Here is a 19,844-nt window from a genome sequence, read left to right as displayed (position 1 = left end):
ACTTACTTCCATGGTAACAAGCTGAAGTGGCTCTTCTTAAACCATGCCGTGAAAGATGCAAATGAGTAAAATGAGGAATTCCCTAAACAGAAAGGAAGAAAAAAAAAAAAAAAAGGGAAGAAAAAAGGAAGCACAACTAAATTGATTGGGGGTGCATTCTTACAAGTTGGTGAGCTACACAGTGTTGAAATTTCTCTATAATGTTTCACACAGCTTCTGAAAGCTCCATGAAATGAACCAGAAGCTGCAACAAGAACAAAAAGAGAACCCCTGTCATTAAAAGCTTATGAACGCATGCAAGCAACAAATGATTAAATTAGTCAGGAAGTATGATAAAACAATATTAGCGCCCAAACCAAGTTCCCTAGTCTGTACAAATCTTTGTGGGCACTGTGGCAATTAAGTTTTAAAACTCTGATATTGAGACAGATTTGAAGATTCCGATTTTCTCAGAAAGCATTTTTCAAAGCACGAATGCAATCAGTAATGAAGCGCTCATATCAGTGATTTGTATAAGTGCTCATATGGAAATGTATTTTTTGTAAAGCAGCAACAGGAGCTAAACCTAAGCTATTTAGGAATAGTAGTTTCATCTCTATATTAAGCAGGCTTGACTTCAGGAGAAGCTGCGACAAGCACTGGAAGTGAAGACAGGCAGGCAGCTGAAGTTTGATGCAACACAGGGGAAGCAAGCATGGGGGAGGAGGGAGCAGTGAGAGGAGACCAAAGTGACAAGCTGTAATAATCTCCACAGCAGCATTCTGAAGCATAAAATACTTTCTGATAACACAGATTAGTTAAGGCAGTATTACCAATTCAAATCTTAGGGTCAATGTCACAGCAGTAACTAGCTGTTCAAGGCATCGCCAGTAAAGCTTTTCATACTTCTTGAAACACCAAGATCTGTGAAACCTAGGAAAGGAGTTCTGAACTTCAGATACATTTTTATATTAAGGGATGCTTGAATCCTGCAACTTGTTACAATTACTCGCCAACAGGATGAAGTGTACCAGGTTTAGCAATTAAGGGACTGGGGTATAAATCATTATTTATCTCCTGTGGTAGTTAAATTCCTCCTAATTTAAGCTTCTCCAAGATCTTGCTGCATGCATAGAAACATGAACAGGCTTAAGTTCCTTATTAAACACATCTGACAATACGTATCAGCCAGCAAATGCTGACTTACTATGCCTGCATTAGGTTCAGCTCCCGTGGGGCATGTTACTGGAAATACTTTAGCAAGTTTAATTATAGGGCAATAACCAGAGACTTTTCTCAAAGCTTACCTGTACTTTATTTTTATTTAAAAGTTTAATACTCTATTAATAAAGCATCACACATTGTAAAATTTCAATATAGTACAAAATTGCCTACTACTACTACTAAAACAGATACTAAAAAAGGTAAAAACCCCACCATTACAAGAGCAGCAGTAAAAGATATTACTACAGACTAAAGAAATCCCTATTTACCGTAAAACTCTACTTAAACTCTTATCCTCAATTTCAGCATTTATGTGCACAGCATCACTATTTTGTATAATGTATCTTCTGAAAGCTAAATGGATCACCACCATGTAAACACTTTTGAACATCTATACAAAGGTAGATAATAATCTGGCTATGATAACATTTCCTAGTTGTTGAAAACTTGTGTTCTGCTATTACACATTTTGAAAAGGTTAACAGCTATAGGTGTATTTGTTAAATCAGGATCACAGTTAGGCACCTATATTTATTCTACTTTCTAAAACCCTACGCAAACTTGAATTAAACCAGATGATTTCCTCAACACTGTATATAGCACAGAAAAGATTACCAATAGGTACACAGTCCTGCTCTGAAGCCACAGCACTGGCAAACACATGCTGAATGCAAATAGCAGTGAAAAAAATACTTTTTGTATTAGACCACACATTCTAGAAAGCTTAAAATTAATCAGAAAAACCTGGTTTACACAGTTTACACATCCATAAGACCTAACAAAATGATATGCCAGCACTTAACATCAGAACTTAGTTTTCCTCTTCAAACCAGAATTCCATGCTGCCCTTTGGAAAACAGTTTAATACCAGTTGTCTCAACAAAATATTTCAAGATCTGAAGAGGTACATCATTTCTATTACCATAGTCCAGGATTTGTTGACAGCTATATAACATTCATTTAAGTTAAACTGAATTTCCACTTGTTGGGAATCTCCCAACTAGTTAAAATGACTGATCATGCACAACTACAATACATACCAACAGACCCCTCAAACAGCCAGCAAATTTTCCCTCTTCACTGACTTGGAGTGCAGTTTTAGATAGAGTACAATTAGCACAATTGTAAGAGCTATTATGAGTGCAGAAATAGTCATCCAATTGTAAATTCGTAACAGAAGTCTGCAAAACAGCAGCAATTTGGTATTTCAGTACACCAACCTGTTCTGTGGTCATCTTGCAGAAGGCACCAATGCCAGGACAAACTGCCACGAGTTATTTATCAGTTGCACAGGCATGTAATGCCAACAGAGACACTAAAATTACTTCATTACTAATTACAAAAATAGAGCAAGAAAGAACTGTTCTCCCCTAATAATCTGAAATGCTCAAGGATGAACTCTTCCCTTCATGCAAGGGAAAGGGTAGTTCCCAATTTATTTATGTATGACTGTGAAATGAACCCTCACAGAGGAATTAAACCCCTAAGCAAGGTTCAGGGTCAGCTTAAATCCAAACACTCTCCTATTTCAACACATAATGGTACAGCCCCTTTGCCTGATGAAGGCATATTTTGTACAGTCAAGATAAACCTCCTTATTTATCTTATTTATACAAAATTGATTATTTTACATCCTCTACTTTTAGTGACAGTGAAACAAGGAAAACTAAGCTTACAGGGAGGGGATGAAAGCTATGAAAACAGCACTTAGTGCAAGACTTAAAATAACGCGACAAATTATTCCAGTACCACAAACCAAAGTAAAGACTTCAGCACCTAGACAATCCTCCACTGCCAACAGCTTTCACTTAACTGCACAAAAATTAGCTTCCTTTACATTTGGTCTACACGGAGAGCAGCAACTTACTGACATCTGCTCCCTCAGTGAAGGAATTAATGTCTATCTGGAACACAGACCCAGAAATATTAACTCTGATGGGAAAAAAAAAAAAACCTAGCAAGCTCAGAGGATGTATTAACACCTATGATACATAGATTATTAAATTATTTCTGTCCAAGGACTGTGAAATGCATGTGTTTTTCAGGGTACAGTCATCCAAGTAATTGTGCAAAAGATATTCCTAATCAAAATGCAAACATAATACTTTCTTTATGAAGGTATCCAATTTCACCATGATGTCTGATGACACCTGTATACTTCAGAAGAGCTGAAGTGAAAAGCCAGAACAAAACTTTACATTTCCTCATATATTAATTATTCCAAGCTTTATGGTATCATAGCCTTGTTGGACAAGCTGATCCTGGAGGTCCTTTCCAACCTGGTATTCTATGATATCCCAGCAGTGATCCAGCTCATTTGCAGTATGTGTAGTTATACTCACAATAATAAACTTTCACAGCTTGAAGTTACATGAAGTGTTTCAATATAAATCTTAACTGCTAATGCTTTCAACAAAACACTTATAAACTCCTACCTCTTAGATAGCATCTATCTCTTTTCTAGCTCTGCTTAGAGAAACAGGGTTAATGAAGAAATACCAAAATCCTTCCATGCAGGAGATGAGAGTTCATCACTCCATTATAGGCACAGAATTTTGATCCCATGACTAATTTCCCAAAACAGCCCTCACATCACCAGAAACATTAACTTTTCAACAGGAAACAAAAACTGGCCTCCTGACACCACCGATGCACACTTCACTGTGAACCTGTTTCATCATCTTTGGTAGTCTCACATGAGCTTGGGTCAAATTTAGTGGAAACTTACGTAGCTTTAAAAATATGTTTAGGAAACATTAACACAGCACTCCAACCGAGTTCATTACAGGAACACAGTAACACCTTATTTAAGAGCTGAAAAATATTTGCTTAAAGTAGCCCAAGCCCATTGGCTTGCTTTTTGTAGGAGGGAAGGGTTGGAAGGCAGGGGGGTTTGTTTGATTTGAGGGACTTTGAGATGCCTACTCCTTTGTTTCCTCTCAGCAAGAAAAACAAACGAATTTAAATCCATCTAATTCAATTCCTTTCCCACCACCCTCAAATCCTCTCATGCTTCCTCCAGAGAGTTGCATCATGGACATCCAGTCTGAGACAAATGGGGGGCAAGGGCTCTTTGGAAGCCGCCTCTTCTACCCTCTCAAACCGGGACCAGCCTTTAAGCCGGACGCACTGCACGGGCAGGGCTGGGGTTTATGGTCTACATTTGTTCAATAGTTTGTTTTTTTTCACCTCGGCTTCCGCGCCTGGCGCGCTCTCAGCCACACGCCGGCGGCGGGAGCCACTTTGCCCGTCGCCATCCCTCCGCAGCCGCGCACGGCGGCAACGGGCGGGAAGCACGGCACCGCACTGCCCGCAGCCGCGGGGAAAGCCCCTCATGCTCACACTCGCCGCGCCCCCGACCAACAGAAAAGGAACGCCGCAGAGGGCACACCAAACCCGCAGCGCGGCGGGTGGCCTCCGGCCACGCCGAAGGCTGTATGGAGGTTGGGGTATGGGAAGAAGCGAAGAGACAAAACCGCGACCGAAACGCTTGCCGCCCCTCCGGCGGGTGGCGAACAAAGCCTCGGCCGGCTCCACAGCGCGCCCCAGCCACCGCCCGCCCGGGCACAGCGCCTCAGCCGCTGCTACCCGGCATCAGCCGCCGGCGGGCGCGGGCCGGGCGCCGACGCCCACCCATGAGACGGAGCCCCCCGCTGTCCAGCTGCCTCCTCCCTCAGGCACACAGCCAGGGGCGGAGGTGCGGCGGGGCTGGCGCGCCTCAGTCACCGCGGCAGAAGCCAGGCGGCCACCAGCCCTCCCGCCCGCGGCCCTTAAACCCAACCCCAAAGAGCCGCCGCCGCTCTGCCACCTCCCTCCATTCCCTACGGTCCCGTCCCATCCCGTCTCGTCCACCTGCTCCCGGCGCCCACCTGCGGAGCAGAGCAGCACGAGGGACACCACGACCAGCGGCAGAGGCTTCATGTCGAGCCGCGAGCAGCGGGAGACCGGCACGGGCTGCTCGGTCCCGGCGGGCACCTCCCACGCGCACCGCCCAGCAGGTGAGTGAGTACGTCACTTCCGGGCAACACCACACCCGCGGTGGCTCGGCTGTTACCCCGCCGGCCGTGGCACCTGCTGCGCTCCCGGCTCTCCCCTCCCGCGGAGCCCCTCCGGCCGCCCGGCGCTCCCTCCGCCGCTGCCCGTGCCCGCGCACCTTGGCCGCCGGGCAGGCTGGGCTCTCCGCGCCTCATCGGCTGAGCTCACCGCGGGCGCCGCACCGGGTCCAAGGGCCCGAACCCCGCTGTGAGAGAGTGAGGTTGCCGCGACGGTGAAGCGGCGCCCGGGGTGCCAAGAGCGCGGCCAGCGCCATGGGGGGGGGGGCACTCTCGACGGTAGCCCCGTCCCTGGCAGTTTCGTCTCTCGGTCCCCATGGCAACGCGGGTGTCACGTGTTGTGCTTCCCTTACACCGAGCGCAAGTCCTTCGACGGAAAGATCTGGAACTGAAGCCCGCAAGCGAGGCACAAGGGAGATCAGCACCTCTGCGAAGGGGCGCAGTCCGGTCTTCACTTGTCATAAGGCACGGCTGCCCCGTGTCCAGAATAGCAGTGGGGTCGATTCCAGACCGTGGGCTGTATTCGTGTACAGCAAAGCCATTGGTTGCGTTTATCAGAAGATGAATCCGTTGACGAAGTTTATTCTCCATAATTGTGTTCTATGCATTCACTGCTAGGCATGTATTACCGTGTGCTGCAGCATGTATACTGTATACTGCTATGTATGTGTTACTGTGTACTGCAATATATAGAGCTCTTAACTGGCATAAACATGTTTTTGTCACTGTTATTTATTCATAGAATCATAGAGTGCTTTGGGTTGGAAGAGACATTAAAGATCACCTAGTTCCAGCTCCTTGCCATGGGCAGAGACACCTTCCAGGTTGCTCCAACCCCCGTCCAACCTGGCCTTGAACATTTCCAAGGATGAAGCATCCACAGCTCTTGTAAAGGTACCATCTCCTTTGTTAGGTGTACAGCTCTGTCTAAATTAAGAAAGTGTCCCCATAACCAAATATTTACACAAATGCAAAAGCTATGCAGTCCAGATTTTGCAGTCCAAACAAATCTTGAAAGGGATCATATTACTATTTGTTACTGTTCTTTGATGTCCCTAATAAATATTGTTCAAATATATTTTTATATTGTCATGTTCTGTACATATGAGATGACAGTTTAAAAAAAAAAGTTATTTCTACGCTTGTTAGATGAACAGGTGACTACTCATAAGGGTATTTTCCCAAACACTTAGCTAAAAAGGAGGTGTTACGCCTTTTGTTCAGTAATCAGTGGTGTCTCCATTTGTGACTGGAATATATGTGCACTATATATGAAGGTGTACTGTCATCTTTTAAAATGGTTGGTTACTCTAAGTAAAGGAGCAGTTTTTACCTGACACCTCAGAATTAGTTTTTTACTAAGCAGGGTAAATGCATTGTCATTTTTCACAAAGGTTCAGGTAAGTACTGCTTACATCTTTTAAGGACATGACAATTCACAGTGTTTGTTAGATCTCCTTTTAGCAACAAATCTACCCAATAAGAAGTGAGGTACAATACATCAAGCATAGAATTTTAAACTGGGAGAGTTCAAGCATTTTATTGAATGACAGAATTGCCTTTCCTTTCTATGAAGGAAGGAAAGTATCCTTCATGTAATACGAAGCCACAGGAACCAGAACCTCAAAGCAGAGATATTAAGATTTTGGTTTCTTCTGTTGTTTTATATGTGCTGCAGACTTGTGCTTTAAAGGAGAAACTGACTCGCATACCCTAGGCTGACTGGATGAGTAAGGTTTCTTGCTGTACATCCACTTGTGTCAACACAGAAATTATACACCATGGAAAGTATAATGAGGCAATCACAGTCATTACAGAAAGAGAAAATGATTCGTCATTAGAATGGAGATGCTCATTCTTCTGTGAAATAAATCCTAACTAGTAATTAAAATACATACTGCACTGCATTTAGGAAACATGAGGTCCATGCTTTGTCTAGCTAGACAAACCTATTCCTGGTCTCATAAATCAAAAGGAACACTGATGCAGTCATGCTTACAGTGCTGAAAATTGTTCACACTCATGCAAGTTAAAAGTACATCAGAGTACAATGTTAAAATAATTATTTTTAAAAAGCAAAAAATCCACCCTTCCCCACTGTGAACCTTGGTCCAGCTAATAAGGCATAAAACTACCTGATTTATTAGAGGATGTGACATTCTGTAGATTTTGAGTGGCCTGTATACTTCCTGGAACACAAAACACAATGAGGGGAAAAAGATAACTGTGAAAATGACCACTCACAAAGGAAAAGGTCAGGTTCAAAACTTTTTGAACAAATTTCTACTAGTGCTAGCATTTTGGAGGAAGCCCAGAAAAGGCTCTTGGGGTGAAAGCATAATCCGGCCAACATGGAAGAGAGAGCACCTGGAGCAGCAGCCTGCAGTCCACACACACACATTTTGCAAATGGGTAATTGTTTAGCATGTATTTTGTTGAGAATGCTGTCTCATGCTCAGGAATCTTAAAATTTATATTAAATATTAAGAAGTCATTTCCAGTGTTTAAGAAAAACTTCAGTATGAGAACTCCCACGTCAGTGTCAGTCTAAATGTGTAAATACCTTGGAATAATAAAACCAATGCAATATTTTCTAAATTTTTGCTTTTTTTTTTTACACACAACCCCCAAAACATAAATTCAGAAGTAATTTTAAAATAAGTTTGCAAAAAATGGTGTGGTTGGGACTATTTGGTATAACTAGGATGTCCAAAACTAAACTTTTCAGAGCCTGAATAAAAAGGTTTGCATATTTCTGCAACTTCTGCAATAATTTTTAAGGTAAATTATCCATTAATTTCAAACCCTGGTTATAAATGATTTGTGTTTCCTGCTTTGAAAATGCTTCTACAAAGTGAAATTACTATTGGTTTGGTTTTTTGAGGGGAAGGGTGGAAGAGTATCAAGTGAAGAGTATAAGTGAAGTTACTCATTGGCTGGACCTGCAGCCTGTGTGGGTTACACAAGTTCACAAAGGACGCGACCGTGTGATAAAATGGCACTCTTCTCTGTTTCAGTTTCTGTCCTGTGCTGGAGGAGCGGCTGTGGCCAGCTGCTGCAATTCTTGAGGGAAGATTCCCCATTGGGCTGTACCATTCATGTATATAACAGCATGTCTCAAGAAGGACAAGATTAAAAATAGGGAAGAAAGACAAAGAGAAGGAGCAAGTAGTATCTTTGGGACTTTGGGTCTGGATTCCTACTTGTAGAAGGGAGTGACCACATTTTCTTCTGGAGCACATTTTCTTCTGGATCAGCAGACTCCATCAGTTTATCATTCAGGCCAGAGCCAGCATGAGGGAGGACACAGGGATGTTTGGCCAGGAGAGGGGATACAGGGTAGGAGGATGGGACAGGTGTCAGGTGTGAGTCTACCTGGAGGTTGGTTATTTAAACTAGAGGTGCCACAGCCCTGCTCTCCTCCTACCCGTGATACTCCCACGTGTGTACTTGTGCTGGGACTGCAGCTCGTGACACCAGCTGGTAAGATAGTTTGGGAAGCCAGGCTGGCCAAATATGAATCCCGTTTGTGTTCAGCCAGCTGAGCTCCCTGAAATATTTTCCTGCTTATTTGCCTGAGTGCCAGCTGGCATAAAAAAGCGTGGGGGGGGGGGGGGTGATTTGCAGCAGACAGGGAAAGGGCAGGACTGTGAATCAGATGAGATCAGTTTAAGATGTTGTGGTACCACATCTAGAGCTGCAAGAAAGGAATGGTTTAGCTTGTAGCTTTTTGAAAGAAAAAAATCCAAAAGTCATTTTTTTCCAAAGTAATTTTTGGCATTGGTTAAAGTGGTGTCCATGCCTCAGCGTTGCAAGGAACAGGCACTTCCGTACTGCTGAGCTTTTTGGTACTAGCTGTCCTTATCAGCATCAGTTAAACAAGCCCAAGGCAAGTCAGGCTGATGTGCTGAAAATAGCTGCCAGAGTCAAGAGATAGCGTACATCAAGGTCTCATCAACATGGGGATTTTAGACGGCAAAGTTACAGAGTATTTTGTAAGGAAGCTTTCATGTGCAGCCTCTCGCCTGATGTCCCAACTGGCAGCCCAGAGCAGGATCACATTCCTGAGGGCGGGGTGTGCAGCCTTCCAGTTTCCCCACTGGGATGGGTCTTAGCGAGATATCACCACCTCAGCTTCCACAGGGAGAGCACTCTGGTCATGCTTTGGAGGAGGTGCCGATCTGCACGCGTGTGGTGAGCGGATGACTGGGTTCTGCCTTTAAGACCCTTGGTTTCCAGTTAAACTTTCACGCACTTGCTACCTTTTTATGATGACTAAATGCAGACCATTACTGGGGAAAAGAAGGAGAAATAAAGAAAAAATTATCCAACAATAGCTGAGATTTAATTATCTTTAATTCAGGTTAATGTTTTTCATGCACTGTCTTAAAGTTAAAATAACAGCTTTCACATTTAGCACCTCAGTCAAGTGACAGTTGCTATCATCAGGGTAAAATTCACACCTTGCTATGTTCCTCTTTTCAGAGAGACAACTTTTAGCAAAGACGTTTTAAGAGGGCATCAATTTACACCTTTGTGTCCCTGTGAAATTAAAGTTTAGAAATCACTCTCAGAGGCTACTTGAATGTTTGCATCATTTAGATGAACAAATAGCAGAAAGAAGGACTATCAGTCCCCTACTGATTGTCGTTGATCCAAACTTAAAACTACATATTTATGCTGTGAAAGGGAAGCAAAATCCATGTAATGTAAGATTTGGTTTGCTTAAAGTCCAGAAGAGGAGTGTATTGTGTGATTTGTCTTCATAGACATATTAGTGCTACACATCTTTTGTTAGTTATATATTGGAGGGCTGTTTGGATTCAAACTTTCATGTATGCACATAGCAGTAAGAGTGCAATATCTGCTGGCTGGAACATTAATACAATTGACAGTACAGATCTGTGCTGTAGCAAATTATTTTTCTGAGCTAATATTCATCACAGTGAGGTTTTAAAAGTTTCCTATAAGAGGAAAAATAGATGTGATTTCCAGAAGTGATGAGGAAGTGCTTCTTTAGCAGCTGAACTAAAGGTGCACCGTCTCCAAAAGAGATGACATTTACACCCCTCTCTCCTCTTTTTTCTGTCTCTCTTTTTGCACTGAATTTCGGCTGTGGCATTTGCTGATGCCCATATGACCCAACAACAGCATTCCACTGACATCACAATCCCAGTCCCCCCTCCCTATTTTCAGCTTCACAGTCACCAGACTTTACTTTGTGTCAGCTTTGATAGAGCTTTGATAATCATCTCACAATTTAGTGAGCTAATCTAGCTCACCAAAGAGGAAATAAAACTACTCCCCTCCATTTTCTTTATGAGCTCAAATTACCTGTGGAATAGATTGCTGGCCATTGCTGCAGCCACAAAAACAGCACAAGCACAAGCTGAGAGGAGGTGAAGTTGTGAGAAAGGATTGGAAAAGCAGGCCCATACTTGTTGGTTGTAGCAATAACTATATCTTCCCAGCTGCCTTATGAAGTTTGGCCTTTAGAGTGAAATTAGCTGTATCACAGGACGGTTGTGTTGAAACACAACTACATTTGTGAAGAAGGCTAAATTCCCACTCCTACTACTGACTACTTCTGGAGGGAACACAGCATCAACACCTAGCATCCATCCAGCGGTTGTACTTCTAACATGGATCTTCAAAATTACAGCCAGAGGAAGACAGCAGTTATGCGCTTTCTCACAGGACTAGCATGGGTCATACCTGCTTTGTGTTGCATTCTCCAGCTGGAGTTGCTCAGTACTTGTGGAGGAATTCTTGCATGGCCAGACTAGAAGTGATCATTAGAGAGCTGAAAGGCCAAGGGGAATACAGAAACCACCTATAAATAGGCAGAAAGGTATAAAACCTGGCATCTGTTGATAGAAGAAGGATGTTTGTATTTTTTTTTCCTACTGCTTAGAAAACAAGGCAAGCCTGGGAACAGGATCCACACTTGCTAAGGAGTTGGAAGAGAAACTGCATCTGAAAAGTAAAAGCATTTGTGAGCTAAGAGTAATGGGAAGTGGGTTCTCCAATCCTTCAAGGAGTACAGTTCAAGAGGAGGGTAATCATAGATATGGCAGAGGCATTAGCATTTCATACTTAATCCCAAAATTAAGTCAGTTTTAACAGTGCGGAATAAGTAGCTGATGGGACAGTAGCTTGGAACTGCATCATGAGCTTTCTGTTTATTTTGTTGGTGCGAGGCATTTATAAATAGTGCTATTGCCCTTACCAGCCTCTTTGGTGCCTGTATCCACCACTTAAGATGCCAGTGACAATTTCTGAACTGCTACTCAGCTGCCACTGTCCTACTACTCAGGTTTCTTCTGGTGTCACTGCTGACATTGCCCAGTCACTAGCAAGCTGATCAAAGCCAGTTCCTGAGGTGAAATCCTGGAAATCCTGAAGCAAGATTTTCCATAATCAGGGGAAATTACCCTTTCATACTAAGCTTGATGCATATGTGTTAAGTAGTGTAAGGGACAGCCTGTGACCTAGAGTGCACAAGCCTGCAATGCAGTATTTCTAGTGACTGCCCTAATAACTATGTTGTGATACAACTATTAACCAGTGGAAGAAGGAAGAAAGTGCATTAAGACAGGAGCCAATCACATGTAACACTTACTTCATCTGGCATTCATTTGCTTATTCTGCCAGTCAGACCAGATCTCATAGGCATGCCCAGATCACTCCTAGTATCTGTGGCCTGCCAGCTCATGTGTCTGGACACAAACCAACAGTGGATGGAAGAACAGTGGAAGCACAAAAGACAGTACAAGGAATAAAATAACAGGGTAAAAATAAGAGATAGTGAGTGCAAATACAGGATGGGAGAACAAAGTGTTCCATCTGGTACTGGCAAACCAATTAAAGATGCTGATGTAAAGAGGGGTTTGTAGAGCTCAAGAATAGGAAGGTAGGTGCCATTTCAGGTCCCTCAGCTAGCTATACAATGTCAGTGTGTTAGATGCCTACATTTTACTCCCTGTCCCACACTTCAGCTTTCATGCTTTAATAGTGTGGGATGCTTTGTGATCAGCTGGCTGCTTTCTGAAATATTTCTTGCATAGATGTCTGATGCTTCCCTTCTCCAGGGAAACCTGGCTGGTTAGCTCAGGGCTGTAGAATCTGCTCGTTGCAGGAGTTCAGGTGTTTCAGGGTAACTGCAACAGTTCTTACAGCCAAGCTTCTCAAAGGTATCTCAGTGTGAACTACTGTTGTTTCCGACAGAATAGTTAAATAACACTGGGGACTGTATGTCAGGGCTCACAGTTCAAAAGATTCTGAGGGTATTTCCATTGAATAACACTTGTTATTGTACATGGCATCATTGAAGAATGGCAATTTTCTTCAATTTGTTTGAAGCCTTGTGCTGCTTGGCATTTTCTGTTTAGCTTGTACTTTCATGAAAAATAGAACTTCCATTAAAAATTATCAAATATCAGAACCTCCTTACGGCTGATAGACTGGGAAGACTTGCAGAAATCACAAAAAACCCCGAAAAACAAAAAAAAAACAATCCACCACCAAACCCCCCCAAAAACCACCACCAGAAATAAAAATACTCTTAACTCTTTTTTCTTTTTTTTTTTTGTGGGTTTCTTTTTTTGTTGTTGTTGTTGTTTTGTTGTTGTTTTTTTTTAATGCAGTCTCCCTGTTTGGGAGTGTGGGGAGAAAGGAAGTTTTTCATAAGGTTTTGGTTGGCAATAATACATAATAGGATTTCCTAGCCCTTTATGAGATGGATGCTACCTCCTCCTCCTCATCATTTCTATATATTCCTGCCTCTTCTGCTTAATCCTCAACTTTGCCTCTTCAGGTTCCTTTCCTTAAATTCCATTTTTTCCTCATAGGTGAACATATATCCAGGATACATTTAACTATGGCAATACCTAAAATCTTAAAATATTGTCTAGCAGTGCCTAGGAGCTTAAGAATGCTGAAATTGCTGTTGTGAGTCACATACGGATGTCCCTGCTCTAAATGATGCTGTGTATCAAGGGCATTCAGCACAAGCAGAAGAATGGATATGACTTCCTGAATAGCAAACTGAGAGTAAAACAGTCATACTGTTGGCCTGATGCTTCTTCCATTATGTTGTCCTCCATTTCCCTTACCTTGGGTACTATTATGTACCCTCAGAGCAGGTCCGGCTGACTGATACATTGGCAACCATGACATAAATTGCTCTTTGCCCTTCGTCGCTTCCCTCATCACAGCCACACCTGCTGGGTGTGGCAGGGACTTTGGCCCAGGAAATCCACATTTGTTTTCCAGAGTGAAGTTTCTGATTGTCCAAGTTGGAAGTTCTGGAGGAACCTTCCCCCATGGAGGCAAAAATGAAGGTCTTAACAATCAGTCCAGAATCAGTTTTTTCTGGAAAGGAGCGTCATACGTGGCTGTTTGAAATCGCAATAGACATTGTTTGCTGACCCCAAAAAGGGTTTGCTGACCCAAAAAGAAGCCCTCTCAAAAGTGCAGGTTTTCTTTGCTGAGATTTTTCTTCCCTGCGCAGTGCATTTAAATAGCGTCCTGTTGTAAGAGAGAGTTCCAGTTTGCGTTCCAAGTCAATTTGGATGCATTTCTAGTTGCTGGATCATTTAACACCATGTTGCTGTAAAATCTGTAAAAATTTCACTTTGTAAAGGGTTTGGGGATTTTTTGGCTTGGTTTGTTCGCTTGGAGTTTGTTGGTTTGGGTTTTTTAGGTTGGGTTATTGGGGTTTTTTAGGTAGGGTTATGTAATTTTCCTTCCTACTGTAGAAAAAGGTTGGATTGGTTTCAGTAGTGCATTGTAATTACATTAGCTCAGGGGAAAATGCTGACAGTGTAAGGAATACATATTTTTACTGAGAACAACCTTTGTAATGTCTTGCGTAACTGTTTACAATGAAACCTGTTTTAAATGGCCTCACTGAGAGGCAGTGAAAGGTATTTGCCCAGTAGAAGTAGCCCGTGACTGCAGTGTAGCACTGTTCACCTAATGGCAGACTGTAACAAATGCCATTGCTTATTGCAAGTGGTGCTTATTGCAGAATTGTGGTGTATCTGGGGATATTCTGCAAATAGTCCTCTACAAAGAAATGAAACTATTTCCCAAATTCTATACTTCATTATTTCTGAAAGTATTTTTTCCTTTTCCTCCATGGTTTTAGCTTATTGCCTCTTGTTAAGGCAGATTTCAGTGGTGAATGTCATCTTGAATTATATTTTAATCTTTCATCAATTAGTGAAATGCTCCAGGAGGAGGAACAAAATGTATTCAGGAGTTCAAAACCAAATAGCATGACATGGGAAGGAAAGTGGGGAGGCAGGACAGCCAGAGTCTTAGTTCTGCTGTTTGTTGAAAGGTCTGGGCACAGTTTGCTTCACCTGTCTGTTCCCCAGTTGTTCCATCTAAATAACTGTATAATTAAGTATTTGCTTGTCTGAAAGGGACAGTATAAAAACTAAAATCAGTAACTCATACTGCAAAACACTTCGTCCTACCCCTTCATAGAGGAAATACTGAGATGCATTAAATTATATAGATGCTATAATTTGCATTTCAGAGGACAATTCAGTGCATTTTATGACCTCACACTGGAAGTTGAGAGATCTGTTTACACTACAGGGTGGCAAAGGCTGATACTTGGCCTGAAGGGACATCGAAAGCAGTAGTACTGGCCCTTCCCTTACCTGGTGCTCTCACTGCTCCGTGCTACACCTTTGTGTTTGGCAGCGTTCGTTTCCTTGTAGCCACCAGGGAGATGGAACCAGGCAAACCCCGCAATTTAAGGGGAGGGAGAGAAGCATCAACCCAAGACAGATGAGGGCTGCGGCCTGCCTCTTTCAGCGGCAGCAGCAACTTTTAGATCAGCTTCAGCTGTCTTACCTTACCTTGATACAGTATCTGCTGGTATTTCACCTAAGTACAAGCTGCAAGTGAAGTCCTGGCACCACTGAAAGGAAGGGCTTGGCTCCCACTGAGCTCAGAGAGCTCAAAGCTTCCTCTTGCAAGGTGCGGCTTCGTATCAGCACCCCAGCAGCAGTTTGGGATGGTTTAGGAGCTGCCCACACCGCCCCGCTGCTCGCAGCAGCATCTTTACCTGCTGGCTGAATCAGTTCCTGAATCCCTCACTGCTCATTATGAGCTTGATTATGAATATACATATGTGAGTATGCATATGAGTATCAACGTATGTGTTCCTGATAGTATTATCGCAGGATGATCATTTTTGCAAAAAGGCAAAGATGAGTATGTGGCTAGGATTATTAACATTCATTGAAGTACTTGTCATTTTAGCTAAATCTTCTATTAAAAGACTGTGAAAACTATGTATACTATTGTATTATTGTCTTTTTGTGCTACAGTGGTGTCTAAAGGCTCCAGTTATGAGTCATGTCCCTTTTTCACTAAGTACAGTAAGTATGCATAATGTTTTGCATAACATTTTTCACTATACTTAGTGAAAAAGAGACATGGAGTCATGTAAGTATGCAATAACAAAAGATTGTGCGTACTTATTGTACTTAGTGAAAAAGAGACATGACTAAATAGTCTACTCTGTTCTCTGAAGTTAGTGTTTCTTTTTAGTGCTCCTAAAGCTGTGCAATTAAACTGTCATATTGGACCTGATATTTCAAGATACATTCTTCATGGACATACGGCATTTTAATTCTACCACAAAGTAATACTGCTCATATGATTATTGACCTGGTATTGTAACCTCATGCCAGGTCAAACATGACTGATTTTCAGTATGATTTTATTTCATAATAAACCCTTCTTCTTATGTAGCCTCGATTTTTGCTGTCATTTAAGATGGCACAATTCTGACTATTTTTGTTTTCCCTCTGTCAGGGATCACTACTCCAATAGCAGAAGGAGTAAAACAGCAAGTGTATCCATACCTCAGCTCCTTCAGTTTGCTCTTTGGAAATCCATCAAATGAAACAGCTTTCAGTGCATCAGCTTCAAGATGAATTGAACTGCCTGAAAAATGAGAACGACCCTTTTTTTTTGTTCCTGATTTTGCTGCCTGATGTAACTTCTGGTGGCTGGAGGCCTGGGGAGGTGGGTATCTTAGTGGAGGAGTGGGGCAGGATATTCTATAAACTATCTGTTTTGTTCTGTTTTTAAAGCAAATGTTTATAATTTGCTTTAGCTGGTCTGGGGCCAAGTATTTTACACATTTATCAATGCAGACAAATCAGAACTAAACTCAAGTATTTTTAGTAGTCTTGACCAGAACTATAGTCTACACTTCTCCTTAAAAAAATAATTAATACCATAAATTAACTGACCTTTTTTTTTGTAAAAATAAACAAAACAAACCAAAAAACCTGCACAATCAAAAAAACCATCATCAACATAAAAAAAAAATTGGAAAAAAAAAGTCCAAAAAAAAACCCAACCCAAACCAAACAACCTAAGATATGAGAAATACTTAGTCATATTTAGTCAGTGTTAAAAGATGTCTAGTGAGGAAAAATACTAAGTGCCTCTAAGGTAAGTATGAAACAGACATAAGGAGATGGTTATGATACACCTAACTGCCTACTTACTAGCAAACTACTTATGTTTCCTGGAAGAGAAAGGCTTTAAGCAAGGATGTAGAAGAAATTAACTTAGTGGCCTTGCTTTGTTTGGGAGGGACGGGTATCCTCCAATGCCACTGATGATCAAAAGAGAAAGCAGAAAAGTGCTATGTGCAATAAAAGATCGTGCCACCTGACAAAGCAGAGGCCAAAAAGGTGAACAGATTGAAAGGATGTAAGGAAATATGATAGAGTAAACCTCTACATGTAAATCTTTACAATGACAGAGTAAATCTCTACATAGTAGATCTGTGATCTGTCTATGATGAAGTAAACCAACACAGGACCGAAACAAGTAGTATTTTTTACATGGTGAGAAAAAGGAACTAATGGAGAGACACAAATGCAGACATGGTATGATCAAAGTGATGATACAAGAAGAAAGTTGTGTATATACTAGGATTTAGAAAACAAGATTGTACCTGCTAAACTGGGGGAGAAGTGATGACAGCAGCATATCTGCATGACTTACCTATAACATAAGAAGCAAACACTTTGTAGTCTAAGAAATTGAAAAAAAAAAAAGAAATTGCACAATTACTTACAATGCAGGTACAATTTGCCACTAGTTGAAGGCAGAATAAACTGAGCCCCAAGTGTGTCTTGAGCAATGAAGGACACCCATGGTGCCTGAGGACCAGGATAAGGTTTATGTGCCACCTCTGCCTTGTGAGATCCTTTCCACACACCTTACACTTTCTTCTTATAAAATCTATTGCCTTTCTTTGTAGGTGTGTATCTTTTAGAGCATTTTAGAGGTGGTGAGCATCTCTTCACATAGTCAAAACAATCCTGGTGTTTTGATGGGCTGATATTTTGCTTCATGGATTTAAAGTGAAGACTACGTAGTCTTTCTCTCACCAATTCAGATTCTGGTATCTTTGCTACTATCATGTGCTGCTCTCTCCTTGTTCACACAAATTTCCCAGCACACAGCGGTTACTCTCACCAACCTTTAGGACCTCCTCTGCCACTGGTAACATTTGCAGGCACAGGCACTGTTATTTTTATGCAGAGAAAGATTTCTCTCAGGACCTAGTCTAACACTCATTCCATCAGAAATACTTCACATCTGCTCATGCTGTCACAACTATAAACCTTTTTTTTTTTTTTAGTTCATTCTTTGTTCAGTATCACAGATAAGATATGTATTTACTACAAAAAAAAAACAAACCCAGAAACCAAACAAAACTTCTCAAATGCTATTCTTTCTTGCCAGAGAGGAAGAAGGCTGAGGGAGAAGTTGATCTTTGTTTCCACTCCTTATCTCTTGTTTTTTGTTACCTCTTATATTTGTTAATGGCTGCAAAATAATAAAGTAGCTTAGAGCTGAGCAGAGCACCGCCTTGTTATAAGTATCAAAGGCTGATCAGCTTGGAAACAGGGATTAAGAGATTTTGACTCTTCTTTTAAATGCATCGGAAACAAGACTATGGTGGCCCTATGAAACTTCCATGAATGGGAAAGGCTGCCTGTGTAGTTTGTGTGGCACCAGCTGAAGACAGCCCTGGGAGAGGGCAGGCTGGTGAACGCTGCAAAGGCTCATCCCAGGATTTCCAACATTCTGGATGATGTTTAACCCACCTGTTCTCCCTCTCTGGCCACTATAACTACAGGTGTAAGATTCAAGAAGGTCTTTTAGAAGAGACAGACTTCACTCTGGAGGTTTGGCTATTGACGTTTGACTAGGGAAGATGCAGTTCAGTAATGCTGAACAACCTCCTTTGCCTTACCCTGCACCATGTCTCCCTCTTCTTTAGCTCATGTGTTTTCAGACAATTCAGTTACAAAAACTGCCTCAGCACCACCATGGGGACAATGAGTAGCAGGACCACTGGGAGAAGCACAGAGTGAGAAGGAATTCATCTGCAAGGGCAAATGACTGAAGAGCTGATTTGGGCTGGGCTGGGGAATGTGGTGTGTCCTCCAGGTGCATTAAGGAAGAGTATGCTGAAAACCTAGAAAGAGGACAGGAGGAAACAGCCCAAGAGATGGGTTTGTCCCCCTTAAAGAAAGTGTCAGTGACATTTTTTAATAGATGTGGAGGTAAGACACCCAGTTATAATATCTTGTATATGAAAATGCTGACCGCAGGCAATACAAATGAAAGATCTATTAATAGGAGCAAATAAAGCTAGACAAATAATGTTTGACACTTCCCTACATCCTCTGCTCAGCTCAGTACGTTTCTACATTCAGAGAGCTTATTGTTCGGGATACATGGGGAACAATCAGAACAAAAAATGCTTCAGGTAAAATAGTGATACAGGCAAACTGTTTAACATTTAAGTGTATTTTAAGCACTAATAAATTTGTAAGCACTGGTGAAGACATAATCTTTTAACAAAGTGAGGCAAGTAAATAAATATAAGAGCTAGGTTTGTAGTTACCCTACGGGAAGAAATAAGAAACAACCAAATGAATAAAATAACTCTTTGAGTTAAAGAGCCTGCAGGGACCATTTAAATTCAAGCCAATACAGATGCCAGCTTCAGTTTTTAAAGCCCAGGAGGGATGCTTATAAATGCAAACCGTTTTTTACAAAATATGATAAAATTCAGAATAATTCATTTAAAGAGTTTCTTTTCTGAAGGTCTTCAGTCAGGTTCTTAATTGTGTCTCTGAAGTGGGTGAGGCCATTTAAAGGAAAATAAGATACAGAAGCAGAGAAAAACACACAGTTCAAGAAGATAATAAAAAAACAGCCTTTAAAAATGTAAAAGAAGCCCAGCCTTCCAAGAAAAAAACACAACAAAACCAAAAAATCAGCTCACACAAATATTCCACTGCATGCAAAACAAAGCAGTCTCTGATAAATGAATCAAACTGTAGTGCTGCTTAATTTGTAAGTGTAACTTTCAAAACAAAGGGATGGGATGGCCTAAGATTTTTTTGTTGACACTGTCATCATTTCCATTAGGATTTTTTTTAAATGTGCTTGTTTCTTTACTTTAGAAATGTCAACAAAAAAGGCCCTTCAGAATTTCAAATATATGTTTGGAGTTCACAGCAA

The 19,844-nt window shown here is 41.7% G+C and overlaps 1 protein-coding gene and 1 long non-coding RNA gene across 3 annotated transcripts in view; both read right to left on the bottom strand.

Moving 5' to 3' along the window:
• CXADR (CXADR Ig-like cell adhesion molecule) overlaps positions 1 to 5,188 on the bottom strand; it is a 35,062-nt gene extending 29,874 nt beyond the window's left edge. For both annotated transcript variants that reach the window (XM_062622117.1, XM_062622116.1), the window contains exon 1: positions 5,073 to 5,188. In XM_062622117.1, the coding sequence (XP_062478101.1) occupies positions 5,073 to 5,124 (52 nt within the window). In that variant the 5' untranslated portion in view covers positions 5,125 to 5,188. The remainder of the gene's footprint in view (positions 1 to 5,072) is intronic.
• Positions 5,189 to 5,969: 781 nt separating this feature from the next.
• LOC134165395 (uncharacterized) lies at positions 5,970 to 16,561 on the bottom strand. The gene is made up of 2 exons (XR_009965512.1): positions 16,145 to 16,561; positions 5,970 to 6,182 (listed from the first exon to the last, which is right to left on the bottom strand). It is a non-coding gene; the product is annotated as an uncharacterized LOC134165395 (long non-coding RNA).
• Between the last annotated feature and the right edge of the window lie 3,283 nt (positions 16,562 to 19,844).

The sequence above is a fragment of the Pezoporus occidentalis genome, unplaced genomic scaffold (assembly GCF_034315485.1).
Source record: "Pezoporus occidentalis ecotype Australia unplaced genomic scaffold, CSIRO_AGI_Poc_V1 ctg24, whole genome shotgun sequence".
NCBI classification, from domain to species: Eukaryota; Metazoa; Chordata; class Aves; order Psittaciformes; family Psittacidae; genus Pezoporus; species Pezoporus occidentalis.
Note: the sequence above shows the minus strand (reverse complement) of the source record. Positions and strands in the feature narration are given on the sequence as shown.